This window comes from Dermochelys coriacea, chromosome 4 (assembly GCF_009764565.3).
Source record: "Dermochelys coriacea isolate rDerCor1 chromosome 4, rDerCor1.pri.v4, whole genome shotgun sequence".
Lineage (NCBI taxonomy): Eukaryota > Metazoa > Chordata > Testudines > Dermochelyidae > Dermochelys > Dermochelys coriacea.
This window is the reverse complement of record NC_050071.1, coordinates 65130340-65150274: the sequence shown is the minus strand read 5'-3', so window position 1 is coordinate 65150274 and position 19935 is coordinate 65130340. Positions and strand designations below refer to the sequence as shown.

Genomic DNA, 19935 nt, shown 5'->3' with positions numbered 1-19935 from the left:
TCGTTGGCTGGTTATCAGCTTCTGTAGGTGTTTTTCTCACCTGAAGTCATAAACCTCTGGGACCTCAGTCATCTCTTGATGCTGACTTCTGGTGAGAAATAAGCAGGTAAATTCTTACAGATGATAAATCCTATTTTTGTGCAAACACAGTAACAGGAAAGAGAAAGCCCAGAACAAGTCACTTGCAGAATTGTTTTAAAACAATTTTTTTTAAATTTCAAAATTTCGTTCATCAGCAGTAGCTTTTAAAAAATATTGTTGGCAAGTCATGAGCCAAAAATGAAAAAGCGTTAGGATGGAAGAAACATATCTGTTTGGCAAATCGGTGCCTGGATGTTTAAGCTGCAATGACCTAGCCAGAGGTTTAATAGACCAGAAGCGTGCTGCTTCCGGGTATGAATGCACATTTTACTTACACCATTCTGCAGCCTGATATATAATGAAAAGCTATTATGAAGGCCAAGGGAAAAGTTTCCACATAAATTACTCCATGAAACTGCAGAAGAGTGTGAATGTTTATAGTGTGCCATCATGAAATCTGACTGGTTTGTTACCCAGCAGGACTCGAGGAAATGGCTGGTACAGTTTTACCATAATGACATTTGCAGCTTTTCTGCTATCATAGCTTCTCAAACTTCAGAGAAATTTTTCCCACTCATTCAAAGACGAAGAAGATAGAAATATTTTTCCATAGCAGCATCGATATGGTAGATGCTTTCACAAAGTCTCTGATACAAACTGCACACATTCAATTACAATTGTGAGTATAAACATAGAAAAGCACAATGCACCTCACAAGAACGGAAGATTATTCCTCACCTTTTGGAGCAGTAAAGGGGGAGAAAAGCAAGTCTTTGGGATGCTAAATATTAGCCCTCAGCCTTGCTGTCCTGAATTATTTGTATTACCCCACCATCCATCTTTTTAACCAGAGCAGCATGTCCAAAGGATGGTCAGTACTAGGACATTTACCTGGGACATGAGATTTTAATTCCCTCCCCTGCCGGGGTGTGACCTTGAGCAAGTCACTTAGTCTCTCTGTAACTGTCTAAAATGAGGATACTACTACTTTCCCTACCTCTGTGAGAGTTAATACATTAAAGATTGTGAGGAGTTGAGACACTAAGATAATGGGGGCCATGTAAGTACCCAAGAGGATGTCTACACTGCCATGTAAACCTGGGCTCAGACTCATCTTGAGAACAAATCCCACTTCTCTCTCTCTCTCTCTCTCTCTCTCTCTCCACAGATCTCTCAGACTCTGGGTTGGACCCAGGGTCCTAGGAGCCTGCAGGGGTTGGAGGGTTTGAGCCCCAGTCAAGCCAGGACCCAGGGTTCAAACCCTATTGCTTTGCAGTGTAGACACAGCCCTCTTCCCCCCGCCCGACTCAGATCCTAGGAGGCCACCAAAAGTATCCCACAATCCCATGTGCTAACTTCCTCTCTCCTCTCTATCCCAAGAATCACCAAGTTGCTCCAGGGATATGTAAACAACACCCCTTGCTGTAGAGCAGGAGCTCAGCAAGTCAGCATTTAACCCTTCTATTGCTGACTGACAAGCTGCAAACACCTTTGGAGACCCTTCTGTGTTTGCAATGGAAGCTGACCAGAAGAAGTCCTCTGTGAGGCATGCTGCTTCATGGTTGTAGGAGCACAACCAGCTTTTGGTTAATCTCTAGTGTGTGGCCAGCAAAACAGTGGCTTTTAGTAAGAGTACCAGGAATGACAACACATACCAGCAAACAACAAAGAAGCTGACAGCATTGGAAATGTGCTTGACTGGTGACCAGTGTAGGGAGCAGATTAAGTGGCTCAAGACTGAGTACTGAAAGGGACAAGAAGCATACCTTGGGCAACTTGCCAACATCATGCCCATTTTATGAGGAGTTGGACTGGGGGCTGGGTATTGCACAAAGCACAGAGTCAACAGTGGTGCATGCTGACCTTACGTTGCCATACCTGTACTTTCGCCATTCTATAACCATTCAACGGTGTAATGAGCTAGCTGGAAACAGTCAACTGTGGGGCGGCAGGAAGGTAGCAATGTGTTCTATATAGAAATCTAGTCCATTTCAGTTAAAGATAGCCCATGTAGTCCACAGGTGACAAAATCATTTGTCCCAAATACAACTGGGGTTTGAAATTTTATGCAGAAATGTGCTGGGCAGGGCGCCAGGGAAAGAGGATGGCAGTGGAGCTGTGTGTATAAGCATCCAGTCATAACAGACTAAGCCATGTGAAAGCTAATGCAGCATCTTGATTTCCCTCATGAATTCTGACCCAATCCTGGGGGCTGCTAGCTGCAAACTTTTTCTGTAGAAGGAACATCAGATAGGAAGTCACATTTTGAGGAGGGGCGTTGTCACAGGGCACTCTACTCACCCCTAGGGGCCACGTCTAGGGATTAGCTCCACTCAGGTCTGACGTTCCCTTCTACTGCTCGCTGCATGTGCTGCTGTTTTTCTCTCACTCCCTGTAACTCAGGGTACTCTGTCTTGCTGATGTGGATCTTCATCCAGGTCACTATAGACTGTCCCTTCTGGAATGTCAAAGTCTTTCCATACCAATGACAGGTTTCAGAGTAGCAGCCGTGTTAGTCTGTATTCGCAAAAAGAAAAGGAGTACTTGTGGCACCTTAGAGACTAACAAATTTATCTGAGCATAAGCTATAGCTCACGAAAGTTTATGCTCAGATAAATTTGTTAGTCTCTAAGGTGCCACAAGTACTCCTTTTCTTTTTTCCATACCAATGGTCTCAGGCGGTCTTCTCATGCACTTCCCCTGTGGCTGGTAGGAGGACCTAGGCCTGCTCACTACTCTGTGTTCCCAGAGGCCCTATACCTGGCACTTGTGGCTGCTGCTCTTTCCCTGGTCTCCTTCCTACAGCTTTTGGCTCCTCCCTCAAACTCCCTCCTCCCAGGGGGTAACTGCAGAGTATTGAACTCCATAGCCTCAAACACACCTCCCTACTCTCAGGGAGTGACTGAACTATTTCTTTTGCAGCCCCTTTCTGTTTCCAGCTTCCTGGCTTTATTCTAGCCCCTGCATTCCTTCTCAGCCAGGCTCTGTCATCATTTGAGGGTTACTTAGGCCATCTAATTCCCCTCAACTGTTGCCTGTTTGGTTAATTGGACCCTTTCAGCCTCATTAACCCTTTCCAGGCTTGTATGGGTTAACACCCCATCACAGGTGTTTTTTCCAAGGCCACTGTTGCAGCTGACTAGTCTACTCCACTCATGCTGTTCAGTCACTACACGTCTGAATACTTTGGTTGCATAGATGGCTGGTTTCCCACTTGCAGCTTGGAATAACATCTTCCTTTGCCAATGGGGCACCACAAACACAGTTACTTACCATCTCGTAACTGTTGTTCTTCAAGATGTGTTGCTCATGTCCATTCCAATAGATGTGGGCAGTATCAGAACTCAAGGCCTGTGGTCACACAGAACGATCGCTGCATATCAATGTCACAGCTGAGAGCCGTTCACCCTGGTTTTCCAGACTTTCCAGGCCCATCTTCAGGGCAAGTGTGTCTCAGTGATTACGGACAACACTACAGCGATGCTCTATATAAACAAACAGGATGGTGCTCGCTCCTCTCCCCTGTGCCAGGAAGCTCTCCGGCTGTGGGATTTTCCCTTTGTCAGATTATTCTGGCAAGAAGGAACTGAGCAGGCAGTGGGTCAGCAGGGGACTATATACACACCGCATTTAAAGGTGCCACTCCAGGGGGCTCCACAGCCTACCCGATGGGTACCGTTAGGGTAGAACCTTCCAATGATAGTACATGCGGCACACACACACCCCTATTGGAATGGACATGAGCAAGCACTCTGAGAAGAAGAAATGTTATGTCCTCCAAAACGTGGAAGGCCTGGAATCACAGAAAACTTTTCTGTAGCACAGCCACAGAGTGGTCCCTCCCCTGTAATCCCAAGTTGTTCTGCAATTTTTTTGGCGGGGGGAAGCCATTTTGATTTTAACTGACTGTTGTCTCTGCAATTAAACTGGCAGTGCTCAGGGAACTTCTGTGGTCTGAAACATTCTTCTCACAACATACCAAAGTTCAGTTTGGACATGTTATGCCCTTGGAATTCTGCTGGGATTTTTTTCTGTGCTCCTGCACTGAGCAGTTTGAGACAAAACCCACTGTGTCTTGTCCTACTCCAAAGCCCCTCAACCTCTACTAGCTGCGGTACCTCTCCACCACTTATCTACACAGCAGCAGAAACCTGGATCAGCAGACCTTCACGGACTATTCCAAGATGAAGCGTTTTCATGATGAACTTTTGGTTGAAGTTCTGGAGAGGCCCAACAAGCAGGTCCAGTACAAAAGACAGAGGGATTTACAACTGGAGGAAAGTCATGGCAAAAGGCAGGAGGAAAGGCTCAGGCTGGCTGCACAGCTTGAGGACAGGGTTTCAACATGAGAGCAGGCTCTTGCTTCGCAGTTCCTGGAACAAGAATGGCAGCTAAGGGAGGATGACGGAGCTCTGTAGAAAGAGCTGTTTGAACAGCTGACATCTCTAATGGCTGACAGATTATCGGCTCCTGCCGCATAACCCAGACCATGGCCTGAGTCCCCTCCATGATATCCTGTGATGCAGTCAAGAAACAGCTGGGACTAATCCATGGCCAGGTGACCCATGCAATCAGGCCCTATGAATAGCAGGCAGGGCAACTGTGCCCCATGTAGTCTTCCATATTGAGCTCCTTCCCCAGCACTAAGTGCACAGCAAACATGGAAGGAAGGGAAAGGATAAGGGGGGGCCTGGGGACATTCAACAGTAAGGGGTTTTATCTTGTACATAGTTTCACTGTTTGCACTTGTTCATGCACTTTATGGTTTGTTTTGAGTCTTTTTAAGGGTTTGTTGTTGTTACAGGTGTTTTAGTGTGGTAATGGCAGCTGGCCTGCCTGACAATGGGTTAATGGTGTGTTTTTCTAATCCATATTTATAAATAAACCTTTTATTTTATCAAGAAAGTTTATTGCTATCACTGGATCACATCATACAATGTGTATTTAAAATAAAGGTAAACACATGATCAGGGACTATTCCTCAGTACAGTTAGTTACATCAATCCATACATCAATTACTTCCTTGCATCAGTCCATACTATGAATCAATGTCCCTCTCCATTTGGTAAGCAGTCAGGTCATTCATAAGTACATTGCATGGCAGTCAAACCCCCACCTCTCCCTAAGCAATGAAACCCCACCACAATCTATCAGATCCTTCTTCCCTACAAGCACATTCATAAAGGCACTAATCTCCCTCTTCCACGCAGCCACGTAATCCCAAAATGTGGGATCACAAAGCATCCCTGAGTTCTGTTGTCTTGGTGCATGCAGCTCCAGCTGTAGTAGGTGCACTTTCTGGCTGAGTGTACTGATTCAGTGGCCCCTTGCTGTCATAGGCCCATTCAGGGGGAAATGGATACCTCTGGCTTCACAAAGACTGTGAAGAGCACAGCAAGTCACAGTAATGCACACAGCATTGATGACATTGGAATCAGTCTAAATATCTTTAGTGGGTTTTCAATCTGCCAAAAATACATTCAACAGCCATTCTGCACCTGCTGAGAGTCTAATTAAACCTCCTTTTGCTAGGGCCTCTGAAATCAGGGTATGGTTTCATAAGCCAAAGCAAAAGGAGGTCTGCCAGGGTCCCCCAGAACAATGGGGACAGTAACTCCATTTATTACAATGTCATTTGGTGGGAATAGTGTCCCAGCTTGTCCAGGAGTGTAGATTTCCCAGAGGTGTAAAACCATGGCATCATGAACTTTCCCAGTACAACCCATGTTGACATTCATAAATCAACCTCTGTAGTCCACAAGGGCCTGGAGGAGTAGTATGGAGTAGTACTCTTTGTGGTTTATGTATTATGTGCTTATTGAGGAGGGCAAACTAGGGGCGCACGAGTCCCTCCAATGATCCCTGAGCAATTTGGAAACCCCATCTTCTGAAACCCCCAGCTGTTACTTCAGGAATATCTTTAATGCCCATCTCCTTGGGGAAAAATCACATGCCTGATTACCCACAGTGGACTTGCCAATACCGAACTGGTTGGCAAAGGACCTGTAGCAGTCTGGGGTAGTCAGCTTCCAGACAGTTATAGCAACCTGCTTCTGGACCTGCATGGCTGCCCTCATGTGGGTGTCTTTATACTCGAAAGGTCGAGGCAAATGCTTCACAAATGTATCTTCCTTCATGCAAAAATCCTGGACCCATTTTTGGCCACCCCAGGTCTGTATGACAATGTGGTCCCACCAGTCTGTGCTTGTGGCCCTGCTCCAGAAGCTCCAGTCTGTGAAGGGGGCATCAGCAGCAATACAGAGTATCATAAGCAGCATCAGTTTGAATTTGCAATGTTTGTGTCTTCCTCCTCCTGCTCTATCAGAAGCTCTGTCAGGTGCCTCCAGTGGATCAGAAAATGTCCCCCAGCATATCTGCCTGTTTCCTGAAACAGGAGTGAAATCACAAGAGAGAGTTCTTCAAAAGGCACCTCATCCACACTGCTGGTTCTGGTAGCTGGGAGAATGTGGACCAAAATGATGCTGGCCAGTATGTGTTGGCTGGTTGTTCAAACTTCCTATAACATACAGTGTGGACAGTCAAGTTTTCCCATGCTGCACCATAATCAAAAGGGATAGAGTGGCCACATTTTGGGAGGGCAAAAAGGAGTCTGGAATACAATTGCTTTGACTTGCATCTCCGTGCAGCACTGTGGACACTAGTGCCCGAGATTTGAGCACAGGTTAGAAAATTCTTAATCTAGGGTTGACAATCATTGTAGATGCTCAAGCCCTGGGTTCTCTAACCCAGGATTTGCTGACTCAAGTCCCACTAACCCTGGGCTTACATTGCAACGTAGACATACCTTAAGAGTCTGAGGTCTTGTTTTCACTACAAAATCTGATGATGTTAGAACATAAGGAGTGAAAAGTTAAGCTAGCCATGATATTACTGAGCAAAGATTTTGCAGTCTGACTAGACAAGAATGAGCTGTGAACTGTGTCATGGTGACAAGTTATGGTAACCTTAACAAGTATTTGAACACAAATATAGGATAACAGCTCCTGAAGTTCAACCGTGATTAGTTGATAACAGTGCTGATCACAGCTTGCCATTGTCTGCATTAAGGGCAAAGTTGTGGTCTGCATCACTTTAGTTAATCTGATTCTTCACACGTGTCCTCCCAATCAAATTTTGTAAGGAAGACAAAGGCTTAGAGGCACTAACTACAGCACATGTGTAGGTTGTCAAAGTTACCAGGCTAACTGCACCTCAGACCCCTCGTGGTCTCTGAGTGCACCTACTCTAGGTCTGAGGCCTCTAGTGGAATCACACAATTCTCCCACTATCAGACTTGTCCCTGTGTTGCAATCTACTGTGCATCAACCATGATTTACCACAGCAGGTTTGACTTATGCCCAGACTCTGCAATTCTGTTCCCTTTGGGACAATAACTGGTAATCAGTGACTAACAGCTTCCTTAAAACAAAATTTTATTCATATAGAACAAAAGCATTCAGAGGAAAAATATATCATATCTTAGAACAATAAGCCAGGCTGTACATGTCTGACTTTTCCCTAAGGTGTCCCTGGCCCTGGGAAAGTCCAGCTTTTTAAGACTCCCTCTCTGTCAGTCTGTCTCCCTGGACAGTTCTGACAAGTGAACGTTTTAACTCTTTAGCATTCTTTTGATCACCAGGCTCCCAGCTTCAGCAAAACAAGTTTTGCAACTTGTTTGAGACAGGATCCTTGAAGCTAACAGCTTGCTCCATTGTTTGTAAAGCGTATATATGGGTATTCTTTTCTGGAAAGCCATTGTGTCGCTTTCATACACAGACCCCACTGAATTCACATATTATAGGCGCATACACCTTCCATTACTCCTAAGACACAACTACTTCCCCTTACTGACAAAGTCACAGTGTTAATAAAATTACATAGCATTAGTCATAATACTATTACATATCAGCTCTGCATCTGTCACACAAGTGTTTACCATTGAGTAGCATGAAGTACTACTCCCATTCCCTGCAAGCTAGGGAAAAGAGACAGGTTATCCAACTTGGAAGTCCTGCATGACAGAACAGAGCACTGGCCCTCGGTGGGCCTAGTCTGTACAGTGTGAATACTAGACTGTTATTTTATATAGCTTGAAACATTGGTACCTACAAGTTACGTCCTCTACTGCAGCAAGCTGGCATATTTAGATCTGTATTCCTCTTTGTTCTGGGGAAGAAGACTAGGCATAAGTATTCATAGAAGAAATCTTGTCAGAAGTCCCTGGTCAACAAGTCTTTAGAAGTAATAACCCTTTCCTATTAGAGATATCAAAATCTTATGTAAAGATTTCTGAACGAGAATACTCAAAATAGTGGCACCAGGAATAATCTAACTTCTTACTTTCAGGGGTGATTTTTTTCCCTTTTTTTAAATTTTAGGCAGCCTCCACCCAGTATTCTTGATCTACAAGGCTGCAACACTAGGGACAGGCTTGCTTGGAATTGCACTGACTATGACAACTTCTATCATGCAAAGAGAAAATGGGCTGCAATGCCCAGCAACAGCTGGTCATTAAGGGGATCTGCGCTTCCAAGGTTAAAGGTACAGTACTTTCCTTAACAGAGGTATGGCTGAAAAATTTCAACTCAAGACTGTGGTAGGGGAAAGAAAATGATAGATGGAAGGAGGAGGCTGACTTCTTAGAGTTGGTCCTGGTGCTGTAGGGCTTGGCAACACTTTTTAAATGGGGAACAATTTGCTGTCTGGGGAATCATATACTTTGTTCTACAGAAAGTTTAGCTAAATAAACCTGCTTAAAACTAAAGTGATCAGCATCAGCAGGCCAGTCCCTATACAGGTTTTTAGGGTCTATACTGAATCTCAAAAAACAGGTCTTAGCACCTGTAGTGCACAGTATTCTAGGAACACAGAATAGTTGTAGCACTAATAGACGCTAAAGCATTACTGATTTGTTAGTGATAAGTAAATAAATAGCAAGAGGAGATTAACTGTCTAGGCTTTTTTGTGTGCGTGCACACACGCTCCTAGGCCACAGAGGTACAACAGTAAAATAAAATTGCCCAACAGTTCATATCTGAAACAAAATGGTTATAGGCAGTGTTGGAATTCAGTTCCAGAATGGGGACCCACTTTCTTGTTGCTCAGATACCAGCTCTAATTCTCTTTCCATACAATTCAAATTGGATACCCCAATCACCTCAGCATTCTGTGGTAGGGGAAAGGCCATGAAAAAGTACTCATGAATCCATTCTTCTACCGCTGAAAACAGTTCTCCCTCCATCCGTAACAGAGCAACAGATTGCTCTCTGTACAGGAACCTCTTCTCTCATAGTAGGAACAATGGAACTTTCCTTTTGTCATAAAGGCTTTTACCAGATCACCATGGGATCGTTATAACTCCAAAATTCAGTTTATAGGAGACTGAATTTATTCATTAAAAGCTTGAGATAGTCACTTATAAGCTCGCGAGTGCTGTCTTCATCTTGAGGGCTCTCTGGACAACATGCAGTTCATACTTGTAATTCTTAGACTGTCTTAGTCCTGGGATTGTGCCAAACAGAAGATTGACTGTGAAATATTACAAGGGTAGTTTTCCAGCATGTGGATTATTAGTATGTGGCAATTAAGCTAATTTTATGTGGGAACATAAGTATCATAAGGTCAGAGTCTTGTGTTTTGTTTACCAACCCACCCAGCTGCCTTTTCCCACATCTAAAATCCTCTTTCATTTTTAGTTTCACTCCATTGCTTTTCCTTCAATTGTGTATATACAGAAGACAGAACAACAAGAAAATATTAATCCATCACTGATTGTTGATGGTTGTTGATCCTACCTATATTTTATCATGTCTCCTGTACTGGAGGGAAAAGCTATTCTTTAAAACAAACAGTATTTCTTTGTTTTACACCAGAGTTAGCATATAGTCCACAGTAGTTCTATCAATTGCAGCCCACTGGGGTTAAAAAAAATAGTGGTCTTCAATAAATAAGTAGACAAGGTACATCACCACCAGCTTTGTAAATTCCAGTTGCCATTTATTTCATGGAAAATAAGTCTCAAACCAGGTATCTGCCACTAGTAAGTATTAGGATTATTTTGTTTCAGGACACAGTTTTGAAACAAATCCTGAATTTTGTTGGCAAGTGTCAAATCATGGAATTGAGGTTAATAGTGAAAAATTACATCCCCAAGCCTTGACTGCCTTAATCTGGTTTGAATACCTTATCAGTTTTATTATTCATTCTCAGGCTCAGAGAGTCTACGTACGTTTTTTTTTTGGCAGATGTACACACCCTCTCCTACTTTCCGACCCTTCTACTTGGGTGTTGCACGTGTACTGATCTACATTGATACCATTCAATTTATGCTCCTGCTTCTTGTCCAACTGCTGACATCGTGTCCCAACCTCAACCCCTCATTCATTCATAAAATGTACCCTAAAACAACATTATAAAGATTCATAGAATCATAGAAGGTTAGGGTTGGAAGAGACCTCAGGAGGTCATCTAGTCCAACCTCCTGCTCAAAGCAGGACCAACCCCAACTAAATCATCCTAGCCAGGGCTTTGTCATTCTGGGCCTTAAAAACCTCTAAGGATGGAGATTACACCACCTTCCTAAGTAACCCATTTCAGCGCTTCACCATCCTCCTAGTGAAATAGTTTTTCCTAATATTCAACCTAGACCTCCCCCACTGCAACTTGGAGACCATTGCTTCTTGTTCTGTCATCTGCCACCATTGAGAACAGCCGATCTCCATCCTCTTTGGAACCCCCCTTCAGGTAACTGAAGGCTGCTATCAAATCCCCCCTCATTCTTCTCTTCTGCAGACTAAATATCCCCAGTTCCCTCAGCCTCTCCTTGTAAGTCATGTGCCCCAGACCCCTGATCATTTTCATTGTCTTCCACTGGAGTCTCTCCAATTTGTCCACATCCTTTCTGTAAGGAGGAGCCCAACACTGGATGCAATATTCCAGATGTGGCTTCACCAATGCCGAATCGAGGGGAATAATCACTTCCTTCGATCTGCAGGCAATGCTCCTACTATATGCCATTAGCCTTCTTAGCAACAAAGGCACACTGTTGACTCATATCCAGCTTCTCATCCACTGTATTCCCTAGGTCCTTTTCTGCAGAACTACCGAATTGTTAGGGTCAATGCATTATCTAGAGTTCTCGGCCTTATTGATTAAGTCACAAGTAAAGATCTGTTTTATGGACTCATCCTAAGCCTAAGAAGAAGTTTTCACTCAACATGAGGTAGCCACATAACTCAGCACAAATGGTGCTCTGGTTAAGGCCTAGACCAACAAGGGAAAATGCAAGTCAGGATTATGACCCACAGGCACAACTGTGCCAATGTACTCTGTATGCTACTAGGCTTTCTGGCTCATGAGCACTAAATTCTGTTTACCTTAAAAAGGTCACTGTTTTGGTAAGAGTCCTATGTAAAGGACAGTTCACCACAAAGTGAGTGAGCGTGAAATCATCATGACAGTACAGTACAATGAAGTTGTATTCACTGAGTTTGCCTGTATGGGACAGAGCATGGTACCACACCAAGCACTGTAGGAGATTGCAGATATATGTCAAAAGGCTACAAAATTTACAGTTACTGCTACAAAATAAAAGAAACTGAAGCCATTTCAGGGAGATGCACTGTGAGGAGAACTTGATGACAGGAGTTATTTTTCTTGTCCCCTTCAGCCTGAGATATTACTAATCTTTATGGAGTTCAAACTGAAGATGGGATGCATGGTTATAAAGATACAAACCAGACTGTACCTCAGCTCTATTCCCAAACATGAGAGTGGAAAAACAATTGTTACATTAATCCTCTCTCCTTGTATGTAATGATCGGATGCAAGGCCAACAGATCCAGTCGCTTCTACAGTTTCTCCATTCAAATCTCATGCTGCTCTGAGGCCTCCAGACTGGAGAGTTGCTGGTGTACTCTGGACAGCATCCAGCTTGGATGCTTTAGAAAGGTGATAGATTTGGCATAAAAAACTGCTCCAAAACAACTGGAAATCTGGTGAAGTCTGATTGTTCATGGAGGTGAACATTAAAAAAAAAAACACACACCAGAAAATTGAGTTAAGCACAAAAATACAAATACAGAACCTCAGGCTCTTAGGGTACTTGGCACACAGAGAAGTATAAAATAGTTTTGTTTTTAAAATAAAGTCATATAGATGTTATAAAAAGCCTTCTGGCAGTTCAGAGGTTGCTGTTGACACCTTCTGAGCATTTACACCCTGGAACATGTAGGTGTAGTGATAAGTTGGGCCAGAGAGTTTCATGCAAGTTGATATCTCCCCCTGCCTCACCAATATAATGTTAAAGCAGTGCATTTTCCCAATAATTCCTTTTTAAAAGATGTTTTAAAATACATTGGAGGTTGCGTGGGGGAGTAAGGAGTGAACCTGGAAACAGCCACAGGCCTATGTGAGATCTATTGAATTAAGAGATATCTAGTTCCTCCACAGAACCTAATTAGCGAGGACATTGGAAACATTCATGTTCGCTCAATTTTCATTTCTGCTCACAGATCACTTTTAAGGTATCAGCATTTGTCTGGGTATAAGTGGGGAGGAGGCATCTATAAATTTGAGTAGAGTTTAGATAACATAAGCCCCCGAACCTTGTGAAGACTGTCTATTACGATGTCATATCTGCTGCTGCACTACTAGTAATGGTAATGGTAGCGGTAGCCAATTGTACCCATCCATGCAGTGTTCAATCTGAGCTTTATCCACCAGAAGCAGAAAAACATTTCCAGGAAGAGATTTAAAATGAAAAAAAAAATACACAAGACAATTTAAACGGAATTCAAAGAGTTTATTGCACCAAATTTCGCAAAGAAATAGACCAAAATTATACTGTACATAAACAGCAGTAAGAAAAAAATTTCCACACAGTTTGATACTGGTACCCATTCAGTCAATCCTAAAAAATGGAAATCCTTTCATAAAACATGCAATAGCAACACAATCAGATTTGCTTCTAGTATGGATAACCAGTTATGTATCTCATTTTAATCCATTTAACTGGAGTAGCTAATGTATAGCGTATAATTGGCAGTTTAGACTCAATTCTGATTTGAGTCCTTTTAAGTCAAGAGAGGAGGGCGGGGAGAGGGAAATTTTGCTTTAGATAGTGACCAAGTTGTGTCACCTTTACATACAACAGTTTGGTATTTTGAAAAAGGGCTTTTCACTTTCAAGAGTGAAAATATACAAGCAAAACAACTTATTTATAATTTTGTCCTCCAAATTATAGCTATGAAACACACACAGAATTAAAAGTATATATTCATATATTTGAGGCAAAAGAACTATAGTGAAGATTCATTAATAATTTGGGAAGCTATAAACTAGATTAAAATGTTTAACTCTTACTGCAACTGCTTTAGATTAAGAGACTTAATTTTATGCAGTCCTACAGCTTAGTGTTCACCTGTATTGGCATTTCTCTCCCAGGTTTGTAAACGTTTAATTTAATCTGAAGAGTGTACTTTTTTTACATTGGAATGTGTAAACTGCATTTCTGTAGGGTTTTGAAAGATTACTCAGCCTCACTTGAAAAACCAAGAAAAATATGTATTAAGAAGTTTACAAAAGATTATAATACTGATAAAAATAAAAAAAGCTTTGGAATCTTGAAGATTTAAGCTATATTTTTATTTCACTGTAAGTTTTAAACATTTTTCCTGTACATTCATTCCACTTTTCATTCTATTAAAAAAATAAAACTGAAACATGCTATAAGATGTCTAACACAACAACATTTGTACATACTTTCTGCTCTGTCATGCCACAGTAACTTGCCCAACCAGCAAGATGCTACAAAAACGTTCAACAGGTAAGCCTTACAAAGTTGAAGCCCTGAAGGTAATATCCTGTCAATTGAGGTAGTATATTTGGTGGAAGGAAGAAATATTTAAGTTTCTTTAGACTAATGCCAACATTTTTTTAAAATGAATTATACAAACCTTAATTTTAGAAATGAAATTTGAGACCAAAAATAGGGCAGTCTCATTGTGTAATTTGTGAAGCGCAGCAAAGAGTTATATAAAGGGCAATAACTACACTGTAAAGATTTTATATTGGGCTGAAGAAAAGTCGAGCGCATTTGAATCATCAATTCATACATCTTAAATTAATGTACAATTTTATCAAACAGCAGCATTTGTTGGGGGTAAGTAATATATTAAGGACTTCTGATCAAGGTTCTAATCCTGCAACATGACGTGTGCAGGTTGACTTGCCTTCAATGGGGCTCCATGTGGATACAGAGGTCCGCTTGCAGGCATCTCTCTGCAAACTGGGACTCAACTCAGTTCAGATGGAAGCAAGACAAGCCATTTTTTGTTGAACATAAACAGGAACTAGACAAACTAAATTACTCTGAAAAAACTGCAGGGAATGAAGTAACGAGAATGAATAAAATACAGAATTCATGCATACTTACAAGGGAAGTCATTACACACACCTATACACTTACTAAGCGGAGCGGGGAAGTTTGACAACAGGTGCACTGGTTGTGTCATTTGGTTTCAAGCAAACCATGAAGTGGAGGTCAAAGCAGCTCAGGGGAACCAAATCAGGGCAAGCAGATTTCTTCATGCATCAGTAATAAGAGATAACCCAAACCTCAGGAAGATTGTAGCCATTCTGAAGAGCACATTGGGAAAAAGGACTAAATGTCTACAGTGCAATTAAACACCCTTGACTGGCCCAGGTCAATATTGCAGTGTAGACATTTGGGCTTGGGGTGAAGCACGGCCTCTTGGACCCCATGAGGAGGTGTTCCACAGTCCATGCTCCAACCCAAGCCTGAAAGTATACTCTGCAATTTTATATACCTGCAAACTGAGTTAGCTGACATGGGCCATCCATGGGTGTTTCATTGCTGGGTAGACACACTATGTAAGTACTATGCAAAAGGAGATTCCTGGAATGTTAGATTGGAGAAACAAAATCTTAAAACAAGCGTATCTGTTTAGAAATCATACCTGGAAATTAAGAGTCCTTCAACTTGGACAAACAAACCTGCACAGAAATTTCTCATGGTAAATCTGCACGTTCCTCTCAGAGAGAGAGAGACTGACTAACAAGATTTAAGGGCAATTCTTTGTCACATTTAGAACAAAATGAAAACCCCCATAATACTCACCTTTTCTCATTTTAATTATTGAAGATTCTCTTTAGAAAACCCAATTATCAGGGCAGTATAAACTGAAACTGTGCTTAAATGGGTCCCTCCAATACTGGGAATTCTGGAATCACCAGAAAGGATGGGTCAGTGAGCCAATTAATGAATCCTAGCAGGCAGTAATGATTCTAGTAGAAAGAGTTCATGTTTCTAAACAAGCATTTAGACAGCTTGATATCACGTGCCAAAAGTGCCCTATACTACTCATGTCTGTGTTTCCACAGAATGTTTGATAGTCTAACACTCTGCTTGGGTGGGTTCCTTGACTCTCGCTTCCTTTCTTTGAAAATAATATTTTTATTTCCTTTTGCCCTTTCTTGGTCTAAATAGTTTCATATGCTGCTAAATAGTGTTTGATGAAAAAATGTAACTTTGTACCTTGCTGTGTATACATTGCATGTGACGTTAACTGTGCCTATGAGCAGAGAATTTTAGATAATTGTATACTATTGTATGGAACAATAGAGACTGGTGCTATGAACTATTTGACCTAATGGGCAAGTTTCTTCCTCAAAGCAGTTAGTCCTTAATAGATCAGAAGGCATTGAGATGATAGTGCAAAAGTTCTGTAGCATCATAGTAGATGTTTGTGAATGTTCATTCTAATAAATCATGGATGTCCAGGCTTGTCATTGTCCTCTCTGTTTCACTTAAAACAGCCTCTACTTTCAATGTGAATGAAGAGTCATCTCCAAATAGTAGCGATGCATTTGACCACTGATTTTTTTTTTTAAATAAACTTTTGTTGAGTTTATGCCAATTGGTTGTTGTATGCACACACACACACACACACACACACACACACACACTCTAACACATTTGGTAACATATTGTACGTTAGCTTGTTAAACAGAAATATCTCAGATGGCAATATCTAATTCCATTAAGACTTAGGACCAATTTCCAATTTTACAGGTCATACAGAAACTCAAAAATCTATTAATGTTGCAAATGCAACAATGTAAACTTGTAGTAGAAATTCCATAAGGCTTCCTAAAAAATCCTCCTCTCTCAAAAAGCCTTCTTCATCCTAATGTTGGGGTGGCACTAATTATAATCTGAGCTCATTCTGTTTCCTCATCAGTAAAACTAGATGCAGCTGCAGCTTCCTTTCATCCTTAAAAAAAAAAAAAAAAAAAACAATAAACCTCAAACACACCACATAACTCAGCTGCTGAGTCCAAGTTTCTTGTTTTGAGCCGGCCACTATTACAATACAAAAGGATGTTTGTGTTCTGCAAAACTTCATATCCATCCACGCACCTCTGTATAGGAATGCTATTTACATAGTTTACAACTCCAGCTCCGCAACCAAAGAAGCGCACAAAACACTATGAGATCTCAAGTGCAGTCTTAGAAGAACCATCCTATTCCACGTGTTCTTTTTACTGCCACTTCATGGTTTACTTTAAGCAGTGTTTTCTGCTGACAGTTCAGTGTTCGCTGTAGTTCGCGGTCATTTAAAAAGACGGCAAGGATGCATTTACCTTCATGATTCGTTAACTCAGAGGTGAGAGTGTAAAAAAAAAAAAAACAACCTGAATGCCTTTTACAGTATGTAAACTGAAGTCTTTAGATAAAGCGTCCAGCTGAAAGTAGAATCAAAAGGTGTTGGAATGCAGTGTCATCACCTGCTCCCCTCACTGTTCCCCTTTACCGGTGCTTGGCATGTCTGTTCTTCATTCAAGACTCCTGTAGTTTGTTCAGGGGATGACTATTCTGAGATTTTAACTTATAAGAGTATTTGAGCAACATACGGGGAGTGAGTGCTTGCGATAGCAGCCAACAAAGGCAGGTCATTGGATTCAATCCTAGAAGTTTAAGAAAAGGAAGAAGGCTTTTAAATAAATCTATATCTATATCTATCTATAGATATAGATATATATAATCTCCACCTTTTACAGAAGAAAAAAAAAAGTTACCCACTCCCTCTCCCACCTTCCTAATCCACACCAAAAATAATTGGAGGTCACTCCCTAGATCACTGGTGATTTAACAGGATGAAGTGAGGTCTCCTATCATTAAGGGTTCATTACTTTTATTATTTGACCATTCATAGCATACTAATAAATGTACAGTAGTATTTTTTCATTTGTAGATTTTTACAAAATAAGAGATCAATGTTATATTGTGTCATGCATTATCTTTGCTTGCTTTTAAATTCTTCACTAATTCACAAAATTCAGTTTGCAGCTTCTTCCAAGCCATTAGTGTGAAATAATAAGGTTCTACTGCATTAGTGCTACACTAACACCAATTTGAAGAAAAGAATCAGTTTTTTGTGGCACCTTAGAGACTAACAAATTTGAGCATAAGCTTTCGTGAGCTACAGCTCACTTCATTGGATGCATTTTAGCTTATGCTCAAATAAATTTGTTAGTCTCTAAGGTGCCACAAGTACTCCTTTTCTTTTTGCGAATACAGACTAACATGGCTGCTACTCTGAAACCAGTCAGTTTTTTGCAAGTGTTACCTATAATCAAAATCAGACAGGCTCAGCGTTTCAGCACCACAACAGCTTTGCACCTCCTGAGACAGAGGTTCATGTTCTTAGATCAGGAGTGGTGCTTTAGCACTCCAGGTAAGAGTTAAAATGTATTCACCCAGGCTCTACAGGACTCAAGATTCCACAAACTGAGACTGTGACCATAATAATAAACAATTTAACATTCCAAAGACATATTCTGTCAAAGCCTCAATACATGTTTTTGACAACAGATCCTGATCTGAACAGCATTACAGCTGAAGTAGCTTGACAAGAACACGTACCCACACTGCAATCAAAGCAGGAGTAGAAAAAGCACAGCCCCGTCAGTTTCAAGTCACTTCAGCTATGTGTTCAGACAAGGATACGGGATTTGATGAGAAACAGAATGGAACACCACATATAGCTGGGGGGAAGGGAAAGTTAAAGAACAGGGAAAGCAAAGACTAAAAGGGAGGCAGTGTGACAGTGGCTAGAAAGCTGGACTGGGACTCAGGAGACAAGATTTCTATTCCTAGCTCTGATACTGGCATGGTGGATGACCTTGGGCAATTCCCATCATCTACTGTGCCTCAGTTTCCCCATCAGTAAGATGAGGCTAATTGTATGACCTCCTTTGTAAAGTGCTTTGAGATCTACAGATGAAGAGTGCTATGTAAGAGCTAGATATTACTATTATTATTAAAAATAAAATGGAACACTAAGAAATTGCCAGAGAAATTGAAAGCTCTTTTGTTTTGTGTCTGTACAGCACGCAGCACAAGGGGGTCCTAGTCTATGATTAGGCTCCTGGGTGCTACAATAATACAAATAATGAAAAACAATAAATGTAGGATTGACAGAGGGAGAAAGAGAAAACAAAATGGACACAGGCTCTGCATTTGGCTGTTGGACAAGAGGAATACAGTGAATGTACAGGAAGGCTGAAAAGTGAACTGAGAAAAACTTTACAAAGAAAACCGTCATGCACCTTAGTGACTGAGTTACTGTACATAACTGCTTAAAAAAAAACAACCCAAACAACACTTGTCATCCTTTTTTGTCACACATGATTAACAGCAGTAAGATTCCGAAGATTCAGACTGGCTGTGGTCTCCAACTTCTTACATTATATTTAAATAAGAAGATATCCTATCAAGAAGGCTAGCATGTATTTTTAACAGTTAAAGCCAATTAGTTTCAGAACTTATTTCTGTCTTATTTCTGAAGATGGGCTTTTAAATTATTGCAGAGAACAAAATTAAAAAGGTTAATTTTTCTTCAAGAAAATAGGGACTAGCTATTGTTCTTAATGCTAAATTTTGAACAGTTCAATTTGACTTCCAGATAGCTCAGTGGCACACATTTTCACACCTTATATAGCATGTCTCTCATACACAGGCCTTGTGGGAAGCCTGAGAAGCAAGCCTGCTCACTGAACAGTGGAATAGCATTTGAACTTCAAGGGAGTTTGGTCAATCTTGCCAGCAGTTTATAGCAGCTCTAAATCTTACTCACCCCAATACAATTCCTAGCTCTTTTACATGAACTCTTGTATGTCCTCGCAGGTATTCCGAGAGCATTTTGCTTTTGAGGTACATCTCCTGTAGCCTATCCTCAAGGTGCATTATGCACTGCAAAAAAAACCAAAAAAACAAACCACCAGAAATTTCAAGAATCGATTTAGCTTTCATGTAAATGTGTAAACTCATAATTTTAGCTACTATACCAGGAGGCATGATGTAAGTTTAGTGTAATTTAAAAAATCCAAAGAATAGGCACAGCGCTCTTCGCAAGTGGCCAACGCAATCATATCAAAATGGATGATTTTTCAGGGATTTGGGCCAGGCTATCTTTCCTGGTTAGCACCTTTGTTGCACATCAGTCTACCAGCCATATCCAACTCCCATTGTAGTCAATGACAGTATTTTCACTGACTTAAATAAAAGCTGATCAGACCCAAAGACATTCAAGGCAGCTAATTAGAAAGGAAACCTGAAGACTTTGACTAGGCCATCTTTATTACAAGTCACTGCTGTTTTTCTGAGATACAACTTAAATAGCTGAATCTAAAAATCGGAACTTTATTAGCTCTGCAGAATTGCCATTCTTGAAGAAACTAAGAATTATAAAAGGTAGCACTTTCCATTTTATTTTATATTTGCAATAAAGTGTGTGAAGACAGTGATGTGGGCTGCAGTGACAGGTTCTT

General features: G+C 41.2%; 2 protein-coding genes across 6 annotated transcripts in view; one reads left to right on the top strand and one right to left on the bottom strand.

The window, feature by feature from the left end:
- Positions 1-19935, top strand: part of C4H4orf45 (chromosome 4 C4orf45 homolog) — a 76302-nt gene that overhangs the window by 55112 nt on the left and 1255 nt on the right. Inside the window, exon 4 of the mRNA XM_043513247.1 lies at positions 8460-8622. Within this exon, the coding sequence (XP_043369182.1) occupies positions 8460-8622 (163 nt within the window). The remainder of the gene's footprint in view (positions 1-8459; positions 8623-19935) is intronic.
- FNIP2 (folliculin interacting protein 2) overlaps positions 12871-19935 on the bottom strand; it is an 88443-nt gene continuing 81378 nt past the window's right edge. For all 5 annotated transcript variants that reach the window (XM_038399059.2, XM_038399061.2, XM_043513246.1 and 2 more), the window contains 2 exons: positions 19242-19357; positions 12871-17070 (listed from right to left, as the gene is read on the bottom strand). In XM_038399059.2, the coding sequence (XP_038254987.1) occupies positions 16992-17070; positions 19242-19357 (195 nt within the window). In that variant the 3' untranslated portion in view covers positions 12871-16991. The remainder of the gene's footprint in view (positions 17071-19241; positions 19358-19935) is intronic.